The sequence below is a fragment of the Corythoichthys intestinalis genome, chromosome 15 (genome assembly GCF_030265065.1).
Source record: "Corythoichthys intestinalis isolate RoL2023-P3 chromosome 15, ASM3026506v1, whole genome shotgun sequence".
In the NCBI taxonomy this organism is placed as follows: domain Eukaryota; kingdom Metazoa; phylum Chordata; class Actinopteri; order Syngnathiformes; family Syngnathidae; genus Corythoichthys; species Corythoichthys intestinalis.
In genome coordinates, this window is record NC_080409.1 from 35,149,855 (window position 1) to 35,163,172 (window position 13,318).

Below are 13,318 nucleotides of genomic sequence, written 5' to 3' on the forward strand. Positions count from 1 at the left end.
TTACAGCCTAAAAATGGCATGCATGAATGCAATCTTGAATAATGAAAAATAAATGGAATTTTTGCTTGACATGAGACATGAGCATGTGGCAGCACTGCGAGACAGTGACCTTGAGCAAGTAAACAATGTGCATTTTTAGTACCCATGGTGAATTCCGGATGAAATCACAGCATCCCAGCTCAGATGAGGAATTAATGAAAAATCTCAACAGCAGATTTCAAGAATGCATTCATACAGCAAGATGCCATTTAAAGAACGTCACATTTTGAAAAATTAATATTTCATCATTGTTTCTCAATTGGCATTACTATTAATTCTTTTTTTTTTTACTTCCATCACTCTTTGCTTCTGGTAACCATGCAGATAAATGCGCTACATAATTACTGTCCATTTACCATTCAATACCAATATTTCTAGATTGTTGAATATTTTTCTTTGTTCTAATATTTGCAGATGAGCCCTCGAGTATTTGAATGTTTGTCCTTCATATTTAGCCATTTCTCCCACTCCTACATTTCGTCTGATTTGCGCGTCGCTTACATCTAGGTGTATTTGGTTGATCTGGTAGATAATCTGCAGGTGTCGTGGTAAAAGGGTCTCCATCAGCTCCACAGGCCAGCGCTCCAGTGCCTCGGGCAGGACCGTGTGGTTGGTGTAGGCGAAGGTGCGCTTGGTTAGATCCCAGGCCTGGTGGGGACACAATTGACATTTTCCAATGACTCAGAGTCATTAACAATTTTAGGTTGACTGTTCATCTCGGATTTCCCAAATTAGGAGAAAAAGGAAAATATAATTTCTATATTGACAGTACATGTCCTTTATTCTTCCAGTTTCTGACTACATGTTCATCATCATTGCGCAAGTTACTTTCACCAGTTCAGTCCACCGTCATGTATTTGCAGCACCATCCAAATTACAAACCAAAAGCTGATTCTACTGTTTGCAACGTCTGTCTTCTTCCAAAGAGCCATTCAATCATTTAACCCTTTAGGGCACTCATTTAAATAATGTTTTGAAAAAACCTTTAGAGTTAAAAAAAATAAATAAATAAAAAAAACTTTTAAGTGTTCTTGTGAGCCATAAACGTCCCAAAATGTCCCAAATCAGCAGGAAGTGATCCCTCAAAATGAACAGGAAGTCACATGGAAATGACCTTAACAACATGAGGTGACCGATAAATGCCCAAAAATTAACAGGAAGCAACCCAAGGGAGTTGACCGACCAGGAGAGCAAAACATCACCATGCAATTATCTAGAAATTGTATTTTATATTTAGTTTGTATTAACATTTTATTAATTTCATAATGTATTTATTCACACAAACTAATATGTAAAAACAAATTAATAATAAAAAATAACTGATAAATGATATATTAAATCATTGGCTACCACTGCTGCAGATGACTGTCCGATCCATTTGAAATGGGAGGGCAAATTAATATTTTAAAAAAAATATTCTCCATTATTAGCGCTGAGAAATTCAAAATTTGCATAAATACTTTGAGCAAATGTCTTTTATAAGAATGTCATGTATTTGTTGTTTTGCGCTTTAAGTTAGCTTAACTTACAGAAAGTTTTGTTATTTACAATGCAGCTTAAATGATTTTTGAACACTTTGTGATATTTATTTCATGATAATGGAACTTTGAATTTACAATAGGTGTCTATGGAACATTTACAGTGATCGTTTTTCGCAGTTAATGGGGACCAGAACGTGCCGCGATAAGTGAAAAACTGAAGTCGCCCCCCCCCCCCCCCCCCCGACCCTTTTTTTTGTGTGTGTTTAATGTATTTATTCAGATTTAGCATTGGAAAGATACACATAAAAATTTCACTTTTTTCCCCAAAGTATAATTAAAAAAAAAAAAAAAAACGTACTTTTAAACATGTTACTGTCCCACCGAATTATTTTTAAACAAGAATAAAGTACAAAACACTTGTGCTTATTAAATGCTTCATTGAGTGAGTCCACTCAAATCAGTTCAAGCTGCTCACTTACACACAATGAGTTGCCACAGCAACTGTTTAACAAATTAAACGGTGATTGACGAATGCGGCGCTTTGAAGCTTCAGATTCACTGCCTGACCAACAAAGAGCAGGGAGAGGGAGGGAATGAGGGAGAGTGAGACTACGCCATCGGCTCGGGACAGCTCATCTGTATTTATTTATTTATTTATTTATTTAATTGAAAAAAATCCACAATGGACTGAGGGCGCTAAGTTTGAATTAGCAAAGTAGCGAGGGATCGCTGTAATGAGGAAATGTCAATTTCGAAAATGTTCACCTATTGTGAATGAAGGAGATAGTACCTTTTCTCTTTGGCACTGTCTAACTGTTTGCATTATTCTAACACTTAATATAATCAATCAGGGAACTGAGTGAGCAAGATTGACGCACAAACTCTCGCACTCAGTTCCCTGGACAGTCCAGAACAAATGGCAGGACGGTCTGTCCAAACACAAGGAACACCGAAGAACGCCCGATATCCAACTGATAACACAACTGACAAGACTCCAAGAGCCCCTTTGACACTGAATCCACAACCCTCATTGCCCGGACAACAGTAACTCCCGAATGCTCCTGTCCAATCCACAAACAGACAATAATCCCAAACACACCCTTCTTCTTGCCCACGCCCCACGAGAGCCTTCAAAAGACAATGTTTAACTAATGTTGTCATTTTTCTCAGGAACCTTTTGTTGACGTGTAATAGGGTGACCTTGCCTCCCCGCCTGAGTGTTTCTGTTTCGCCTTGCTGTTTTGATCTCTGTCGATCTGAATAAATTGTCAATTTGTTTTTGGTGAGCCTTCTTTAAACCGTTTAAAATGGAGTCAATTCAAAGGGTTAAGACCAGTGTTGTCACGGATTACTTAAAAAAGTAATTTAATTACTGATTACTGATTACACCTCAAAAAAGTAATCTAGTTACTTTACTAATTACTTTATTATCAAAGTAACTAAGTTACTTTAAAAGTAACTTATCAGTTACTTTTTACCATTTTTTTCCCTTTTGCTGCCTCAACATAAAAATAACAGAAAAATGTCATCGCGTTTAATTGAGTTTTTCACATAAGGCTTTATCTTTGCGTTAGCAGGGGTTTAATTAGTCGACCACCATTGACTCGCCCTTGCTAAGCCATTCCGGAGCCCTAAAACTAACAACTCACTGATAAACTGCACACAATTTGTTGAAATCAACTCCACTGACTAATTGAACCCCCGCTGACTCCAAGATAAAGCCTAATGTCAAAAATTCTGAAGTTCCCCTTCGAAATAAAGACCTAGCCGTTAAAATATTGTTTCTAAAAGTTGTAAAGCAATAAAACAAACAACAAAAATTAATGAAATGAACAAAAATCCTACAACGTAAAGTTTTCATAATGGGTCAAAATCATTTTTCGAACAGATCACGTGACTTGCACCTTGGAGACTATCCTTTGCTTTTCTTAGCCAAAACTACACCAGAGGAGGCAAGATGGATATTTAGAATTTCTTTCAACCTAAGCTTTCAAACGCTGCCAACAACTGAACTCGAACAGTGTCAAGATGTGTATATAAATACATATATATATATATATATACACACACACAGTACTGGCCAAAAGTTTGGAGACACCTCAAAGGTGGATACTTTGAAGAATGTAGAAAACAAAACCTGTTTTCAGTTATTTCACTTTTTTTTGCCATTCCACATGTTCGTTCATAGTTTTGATGTCTTCAGTGAGAATATATAATAGTAGTGAAAATATATAAAACGCAAAATGTGTGTCCAAACTTTTGACTTTCGTTTCAGTTTTCAACATGCTTCTCCCCCCAGTCCCACAAATGTAGAACTCCGCCATGATTACAAACTCTAACTATAAAATGTACATAATTACACATATAATAAAGGCTGGTTACAAACTGTAGAAGAGCTGGCTGTCTCGTTACCTGTCGGCTTTTTTTTCGCGACGTCGCGACGCGTTGTGCTGTAATTCCAAGTGCTTCCTTGTTGAATTGGACGTCGAGTATATAGCGGTCGACAGTCTTTCTGAGCCAGCGCAGAGTTTGCAACGCACGGAGATATTTTTGTCATCTTTACTGGACGGATATGTGAAGTAATGGCTGTATTGCCAGTGAGCAAATGCGGCCGTTTGTTGTATCTCTCCGGCTCCTTTACTGTTAGCATCCTGATAGCTAGCAGGCTATGTTGTTGACCGCCGTGGCAGACGGCGCGGGCACAGGCAGCATGGTATTACACGTGACCCGTTCCCCCCCCCCCCGATGAGAAAACGTCAGATGTGATGTCACTCCCAAATTCAAGCGCAGTATTTTCTTTTCAAATGCTCTGCGTACATGACTACAATATTCTTCATTCTACATACAGTATAAGACAACAACAAAATAGTAACGCACAGGCACCTGGAAACTAACTTCAATCAGATTACTGGCCTGGAAAAATGAATGCGTTAGATTTCTCATTTCTGAAAGAAAGTAATCAGATTACAGTAACGCGTTACTTAGTAGCGCGTTACTGACAACACTGGTTAAGACTAAGGTGAACGCGCGGAGTTTGGCCTTCTGGCCGGATTGACGAAATCCCGCCGGCCCGGGTCGTTGGAGCTGCATCATTATCGCCTTTATCTTGGAATCTGTGCGGTTTCCGACTCATTTTTCGACGTCAGGTCAGACCCTAAACCCCCACGATTGGTGAACGCGTCACACCTCGTCCCAGTCCAGCTTCTCGATGTCCACAAAGATCCTCATCAGCTCAGGAATGGCCATGGCAGGGTGGGTGTCATTCAGTTGGATGGCAACCTGCAATGACAACATTAATCAGAATGGAACTAAAACCTTAGGTTCCGTTTGTGGTCATACTTTATCAGGGAAGCTCTCGAAGGATGTGCGTCCGGGCGTCCCTTTCTTGGTGGTCTTGAAACGGCGGATGATGTCCTGCAGAGTGGCGGCCACCACAAAGTACTCCTGCTTCAGACGCAGCTCTTTGCCCTCAAAAAACTCAAAACACAAACACGCAAAGGAAGTTTCATAACCAGCCTCTTCAAAGTCCCGTTGCACTTAAGCCCTTACATTGTCGTTGGGATATAGCACCCGGGAAATGTTCTCTGCCAGGTTGCGGTCCAAGACGGCCTGGATGTAATCGCCCACATTAACTGTGGACACACAAACATTTGAATTTTGTAAGACCAAGAAACAGGAAGCGGTTTTGCACAAGTGACGGGATGCTCACAGTCTCTCAGGTTGAAGTCGTTGGGGGCGCGCGCGGACCACAAGCGCATAGTGTTGACCGTGTTGTTCATGTAGCCTGGGATGGGCGTGTCGTACGGCAGCGCCAGCACCACCTCAACAGGTCAAAGGTAATATACATTGGCTGGAAATGGACTTTTCTCACTACCTTTATTCCCCTCTATAGAAGCAATAGATGTCCAATCTGGGAAGGAAGGCAACAGTCATTGCTGCCTACCCCTCCCAGTTCAAATGGATTGGACATCTATCGCCTTCAATGAGTTAATAAGTAATATGTGACCCTCATACCTGTGTGTCGACCCACTTGGTGCCATTCTCTGTCTCCTCTATGCGTCCATAGAAGTGAACGGGCAGCATGTACTCGGGGCGGGCCTTCTCCCAGGGGTTGCCGTGACGCAGCCAATCGTCTGCCTCCTCAACCTACGGGTAGAATTGACAGGAAGATGGCAGGCGCATTTGGAATTGTGCAAAAAACATTTAAAATATTTACCCCCCTCTGTATTTTCTATTAATTTTTAACTTCATTTTATTATTTACATATATATTTAATGTAAATTTTATTTCATTCAAACATATAATTTAAAAAAAATGTCTTGTAATCTGCAATGTAATCTTATACTGTATTTGTGTAGTTCTAATTTTCAAATACTCTTGGATTTTGCTCCCAATAATTTATCTACTGATTTTTGTTCCTGCTATATATTTATCATTATCCCTTTTAAAATTCTTTTTCCAACTACATTTTCTTTTTGGGGCATGTTTGAGGGCTTTTCCCCAAAAATATATTCTCCAACCTTTTCTAAAGTAGTCTTCAAAAAGATCCTCTTAATCTTCTCAATCATCTTAAAGCAACTCTAGGTAACGAGCTAACCTTTATAAAAAAAATTCATAACATTTGTGATAATATGTCGACTAACAACTAGTTGAATGACACCTCTTTTATATCTTGAGGGGTTCTGTGTGGTTAGCCACATGGTTGCTAACTGTCATATGCTATTGTTTAGCCATAACTGGATTTATTACCTTATTACTATCCATCCTTCACATAGCCGCTGGAAACAGAAATGTTGTTTATTCCATCTGCAGGCGACCGGGAGATTGATTTTTGATTGATTTATGATTTTACAACACTGTGCTTATGCACTGGTCCTCATGGGAAACGCATCGCTGGTCCTCATGGGAAATGCAGCCTTCCTTAAGGAAAAACACTACCGCGTTTGTCCACTGGCGTCGCTAAAATGAAGCAAAACTGAAAAGCTACCAATTCTTTCAAATTTCAAAATGTTTGCTAACATTTAGCTTTAGCCTAATATTTTTCTATGCCCTTTAATAAAACAATAATTCTATATTTTTCATTTCTTTTGTGACACTTCTGGATTATTCATTTAATCTTTGTATCATCCATTACGGTAATTATTTTCAAATATTTTTTGATTCCCCCAATTTTGATTAAGGACATTTTTAATTTTTAAATCAATTATCATTTATCTTGAAATGGTTAGTTTTTTTCCCAGTTTATATTAGCTTTTATTAAGGTTTTTGTCATTTGGGATATTTGCGGAGGATAGAATTTTTTTTTCTTTTCAACCATCAACCATAACAGTCACACAGTGCAAAATGTGTGTAAATAAGGATTCTATATAGACTGAGTATATATCTATTGTATTCCATTGTGTGCAAAAGTGAATGTTTGCAATGGAAGGTCGAACAGCAAACAACAGGAATCCAAAAGGGCAAAAAAAATGAAACCCTCGTCTGAGTGCTCAGTTACTGTCAATGATTATCACTTGCAGCCAAGTGACCGACTCTACTTTGGCCCCGTGCCCGATTTCGACATAATATTGAAAAGCAAAAAAAGATAAGATCTGCACTGCACTTTGTAGTGCTGACCTGCCAACCGTCTCGAATTTTCTGGTTGAAGATTCCGTATTCGTAGCGGATCCCGTAACCATAGGCTGCCAGTCCCAGGGTGGCCATGGAGTCCAGGAAACAGGCTACAATCAAGCATACAAAGAAACAAACAAAAAAAAAGACAAATATATGTAAAGTATATATGGCGGAAAACACAGACAAGGCTGAAAAAGCAGTTTCTGCTCTTGCACCCCGATCTATTTTTAATTTGTCCGTTTTACCCTGGAGACCCCCGTTTACAGACCTTGGGCAACCGCTTTTATTTCAACCTACCCATAAAAAGAAGGTAAGTAATTGTATTTATTATTCGAAATGTCTGTCATTTTTTGCTTAGAATCATTAAGTAATGTCTAATATTTAGCTTTAAAAGAAAAAAAAAGAAAAAAAAACGACTTAAAAAATATTCACCCGCATATTTTAAACAAATTACGTCACAATGAAAAAAATTTGTGTCTGTAAAAAAGTCACGGATATCAACCTCATAACCAGAGATGTCTCGGCATCCCGATAGATCGGGTCCAATCACGTCATTTTCAAAGTATCGGAATCGGCAAAAAAAATATCGGCTATGCCTTTTTTTAATATATATACAGTATATTTTTTAATTAAATCGTTTTCTAATTGTATTTAACGTTCCAGACATAATATGTTACACTCATCCAGAGTCTTTAGTTTAGGCTTAAGGTAGGGTAATCAAATTTATCCCGATAACGGTGGTAATTTAAAAAAAAATGTATCACGTTAAAATATTAAACGCAATTAATGCGTGCGCTGCCCAACCCACTCACGCATTCACGTGCTCAATCTGTAATGGCGCCGTTTACCTATATAGAGAGATAAAAGGCAGCGTAAAATGAGTAGAGTGAATTATGGCAGCCTTTGGAACCTTTTTTTAATTGGCTAAAGCCTTACAATCCCTCTCCCTATGATTAGAAATATCATGGGAAGCAATGTAGGGAAGCAAGGTAGCAAATGATGTTTTTCTTAACACCTTATGTTATTTCCCAACGCAGAGAAGATATATCAATTAGTACCACTACGCACAGTCATGGTTCCACTTCCCATCATGCATTTAGGCATGGCTACAGTATCATTTACTGAAAGCTCAACAAATACACTAGACAGCAATATTTAGTCACAATATACAAAGTCACAAGTCTTCCTATCCGTGGTTCCCTCTCACAGAAAGAATGTTAATAATGTAAATGCCATCTTGAGGATTTATTGTCATAATAAACAAATACAGTACTTATGTACTGTATGTTGAATGTACATACTCGTCCGAGTTTTATTCATTTTTTTCTTAATGCATTGCCAAAATGTATATGATCGGGAAAAATTATCGGGAATGATTGGAATTGAATCGGGAGCAAAAAAAAAGCAATCGGATCAGGAAATATCGGGATCGGCAGATACTCAAACAAAAATGATCGGGATCGGATCGGGAGCAAAACAACATGATCGGAACAACCCTACTCATAACTATTGCTTAATTGTATTTTTATCGTTACTGTCGCATTTTTCCCAATATTTTTTATGATAAATAATCGATCAAAAAAAAAAAAAAAAAAAAAACGTTTAAAAAGGTAAATATATGAAAACAAAAATCTCAACCACTCCTTGATGTCTTCGATTTCTGCATTGCGACCCTTGTAATATTACCATGTTTCACCCCTAAAATCCCACAAAAGTCCGGCTGTGGCCATTCACAGCTGTGTCTTGACACTCGGTGATACAGTCTACATGGAGTTTTTGGATTGAAAAGAGGTGAATACGCGATAATATCTCGTTAAAATCATGGCGTCTTCAATTATGCTGTCGTGTGCTCTCACCTCCAGTTAATGTTTTGTTGTTTAAAAAAATGTTTTTTTTTTTTTATAAAGCCCTCCTGTTCAACATTTTTCTTCCCCCAGGAAAACTGACATTTTAAACTTTCCAATGATGTCTCAGACATGGATATAGGACAATTTTGAAATTTGGCCAAATTGGGGGTCTCAGAGCGGAACTTCAAGTCACCTGAGTGTTTTTCGATATATATATATATATATATATATATATATATATATATGACAAGTTTCATAAGCAATATTGATTGGTTTGACAATGATGCAGTATTTCCATTATTATAAAGACAGAAAAGATTCCTTGATTTGAACACAATCCATGATTAGAATATATTTTAACAGGTTAAATCTTTTGCAAGTATTCAATTAGCTACTAAAGATGTTTTTTGGAACACTTATGTTTGCTATCAAACACATATAAACAATGTTGTCTATGATGTTTAACTGCTTAACAAACCTTTTTTATGATGAAATATGGGAATTTAATCTTTTTGTAAGTTGTGTGTTAGTGTAGTCATAGAAGACAATATTCTGTGGCACTTCAAAGATCTGTCAAAAATCAAATGGCCGATAAAGAAGTGAATGAGGTAATTGTAATTAGGACATTAAAGTCCCACCCCTAAAAATGAATCTACACACTCATGAAAAAAAAAAATACATGAAAGAAATAAAAGATCTTAAACGCTTAGACAAAAAGATAGAAATACATATGAAGTATTTCTATGTATGTAAATAATATGTACAAATAAAGAATATGCATATACAAAAATATTTCTACATTTTTTAACAGTAAATTTAAAAATGTAATTTTAAACTCATAAAAAGTTTGATTTAGCTCATTGGCTACCACTGACAGCGGTAGACGTCTAATCCATTTGCACAGGGAAGGCTGGCAGCGATCATAGGCTCGCAGTTCAAATGGATTGGACGTCTATCACCATCAGTGTGAATTATGGAAGTGTCTCGCTTATTCTATTTACCTGCAAGTCTGCCCAGTCCTCCGTTGCCCAGGCCTGCATCCTCCTCCACCTCCTCAAGCTCCTCCATGTCCAGGCCCAGTTGGTAGATGGCTTCATCGCAGGCGTTTTGCAGACCCAGGTTGATCATGGTGTTCTGCAGTGTGCGGCCCATGTAGAACTCCAGAGAGAGGTAGTAAACTCGCTGCAAATGCACACGGACAAGAGGAAGTCAACATCTCCAAACGCAACCAAAGGAAGGGGATTCGAATGATTCATTTTAAATTTGAGCAAATGCATGGAGATATTTATTATATTTCGATTTATTAAAACATAACATATCAATCTATACAAATGTCAATTAATTATTCTGTGAACAATTTAAACTCTTTCCACATGGATTTTTATCCATTTATTTCATTCAATAATCAAATCAAATTTTAAATTGAATGAATGATAAAAATGAATCAGAATTTGAACAAGCAATTTTTCATTTTTAGTAAATACTGCATGTTTAATTAATTGAGCTATTATAAATGTATTCATAAAATACACAATTTTCCTTATACTGTACAGTGGATCTGAATGTTAAGTATTTATTCACCAAAAATATTTCGCAAATTAATAATAGCTATTTGTGATGATGATCATTACTTTTAATGTAGGTTTTAATTATGATTTGACTGAATATAGTGAATTTCAGTATAGCTAATCAGATTTTATCATTCAAATAAACCATTTTTAACTTCATTAATTTCTTTTATAAATGAGCATATTGATTTAAAATATTAAATATTTAGTGATTATATTGAATGCATGGTCAAAATAAATGAAAAATAGCCAGTGCTTTTAATGAAACAAATAATTAAATGTACTTATTGGTTTCAGACAATTGGTTAATTGCTTCATCATAGATAACACAAATAAAAAATACTGCAATAATAAACAATTTTACATAAAAAAACCTTTGTATTTATACCACCACTCCCTCCAACTTATTAATTGAATGACATAAATAATCGTAATTAACTCATTGGCTGCCATTGAAAGAGAACCTGTCAGCCCTGACAGCATAGGCGGAGTTTGACTTTTGGGGCGGGGGGCACAACATGTTGATGACCCCGAAACGCAGTGTCAGCAATAAAATTAACTTACAAGAATATTTATCATAATAAGTTGAAAATGAGCGTTTTTTTGTTTCCCCATCATTCTTGAGGGGAATACTAAATCAGGCTGCTGGCAGGACAGCTATACTTTTTCACCAAGATCATCATCAATTGAATATGGTACGCCCGCCGGTGTCATGCCAATGTAGTTACCTCAGTCAAAAATTGTAGCCCCTGGGCAGAGCCTTATGGAGGTAGATTTGTGTCTTTATGATTCGATCAAAAAAAAAGTTGCTTCACTCAAAAAAAAGTTGCTTCAATCAAAATATATATTTTCAATTTAAAAAAAAAGTCAGTTCAAACAAAAAAATGTGTTGGAATGCAAAAATAAATTTGAAATTCAAAAAAATGCATTTGAAAGCTATTTTTTTTAGATTTTTTTTTTTTTTTTTATAGAAGTCCATTTTTTTTTATTATTGTTTTGCGTGTGGGTCACATTTTGGTTAGGACATTTGTGTCATTATTAATCAATCCAAAAAAAAAAGTTGTTTCATACAAAAATAAAAATAAAAATTCAAAAGAGGAACAATTTTAATCATCGAAAAAAAGTTTTTGAATGCGAAAAAAATATTTGAAACTCAAAAATTCTTTTTGTGTTTGGGCCATATTATGGGTAGGGCATTTGTGTCTAAATCATTCAATCCCCCAAAAAGTTGCTTCAATCATAAAAAAAATATTTTTCAATCAAAGAAAAAAATAATTTATAAAAAATAAAATTGCCCTCCCCATTTTTTGTTGTTGACAATGATGTGCAAAGCAAATTAATGTCTAAGGTGCTAGTAACATGATCTGTTCGAAATATAATTTAGACCCGTTATAAAAATCTTTTTTTGTTCATTTCATTCATTTTTGTTGTTTGTTTTCTTGCTTTACAACTTTTACACATACCGTATATATATCAAAGTCAATTACATGCAATGACCCTTTTCTCTGCCCCCCCCCCTAAACTCCGCTTATGCCTGACAGCTCAAATACATTGGACGTCTATAGCCGTCTGACAGCTCAAATACATTGGACGTCTATAGCCGTCAATGGCAGAAAAATATATTAATGATAAAAATACTATAAGACGTTGCGTTTACGTTATTTTTCCACTTTATTTTTCTTGATTTAAAGAGATGTCATATCTAGTTAAGTGGTTTATCATAAACTGCACCAGGTGTAGCTAATGGTTACCTAATGAGTTTTTTTTTTTTTTTTTTTTTTTTTTAACTGCCCCAACTTTATTGCGTGTACCTTGGGGTCGGCCTCGTAGTAGAACTGTTGTGTCCGGATCCAGCGACCCACCAGATGGTCGCGGACGGTGTGCGCCAGGGCGGAGTAGTAGTCCCGCGGCGTGGCGATGTTTCGGTCCTTGACAAGGGTGAAGTGCAGGTGTCGGTTGAAGCCCTTCTTCAGCTCGGCCACATTCTCGACGCCGACGATACCGCGGATGCTGATCTGCTTGCGCTTCTCCTGGTCGCTCAGAGGTTTGGCCATGTCTCCTTCAACTTCCTGTGTACGCCGAGAATCTTTCTGAGTCCGGGCTGTCGCTCTGCTATCACTCGGTGACTGGCGAGTGGAGCTCCGGAGGTGAGCAGGAGGAAGTCAGTCGTCATTTGGGTGGGAGGGGCGAGGTGTGGAACTTTGATGAAGTCGCTGCAAAAGTCACGTTTCCATATATCTCGCATAGTTAGCTAGATGCGAGCAGAATAGCGTTAGTAACCGGCGGCCCTCTTGGAGCAGTACCATCTCTGGTGGTCTACATGAAACCTAAGGTAAATGATTTCTTGAAGTAAAATACTATTAACTTGACGAAATCTTGACAGATTTGCAAAGGTTTTGGTTTACAAAGAAGCGCGTTAACGGGACTATGATTCAGACTGGATGTTGAACAAATTACAATTATTATTTTTTTCTCTCACGGGAAAAATCAGGCCGTTTGAAAATCGGCCGAAAATTGAGAAATGTTTATTTCAAACAACACGCTCAATTGACTGTTTTTCTTTTCTTTCTTTTTTGTTTTTTTTAAATATCGAATGTTACTGACATGGATGGACGACGAATGATAACGGCCGTTTTGGTTGGCTCACAGCTCTCATTAGACATCTAGCTTCTATTAATGTGATGTCTATGTACGTTTCTTCCAACTTTTTCCTGCACCACTTTCAGCCAATCATATTTCACGGAGTCCACTTTTGGCCAATCCAATCGCT

At 37.1% G+C, this 13,318-nt stretch overlaps 1 protein-coding gene across 1 annotated transcript in view; it reads right to left on the bottom strand.

Annotated features, from left to right (window-relative positions):
• Nucleotides 1–12,738, bottom strand: part of LOC130931358 (glycogen phosphorylase, liver form) — a 28,184-nt gene extending 15,446 nt beyond the window's left edge. Inside the window, exons 1-9 of the mRNA XM_057860093.1 lie at nucleotides 12,360–12,738; nucleotides 9,982–10,162; nucleotides 7,137–7,240; nucleotides 5,535–5,666; nucleotides 5,230–5,341; nucleotides 5,070–5,152; nucleotides 4,860–4,997; nucleotides 4,707–4,799; nucleotides 541–687 (exon numbers count right to left, since the gene is read on the bottom strand). Of these exons, the coding sequence (XP_057716076.1) occupies nucleotides 541–687; nucleotides 4,707–4,799; nucleotides 4,860–4,997; nucleotides 5,070–5,152; nucleotides 5,230–5,341; nucleotides 5,535–5,666; nucleotides 7,137–7,240; nucleotides 9,982–10,162; nucleotides 12,360–12,602 (1,233 nt within the window). The 5' untranslated portion in view covers nucleotides 12,603–12,738. The remainder of the gene's footprint in view (nucleotides 1–540; nucleotides 688–4,706; nucleotides 4,800–4,859; nucleotides 4,998–5,069; nucleotides 5,153–5,229; nucleotides 5,342–5,534; nucleotides 5,667–7,136; nucleotides 7,241–9,981; nucleotides 10,163–12,359) is intronic.
• Nucleotides 12,739–13,318: the final 580 nt, after the last annotated feature.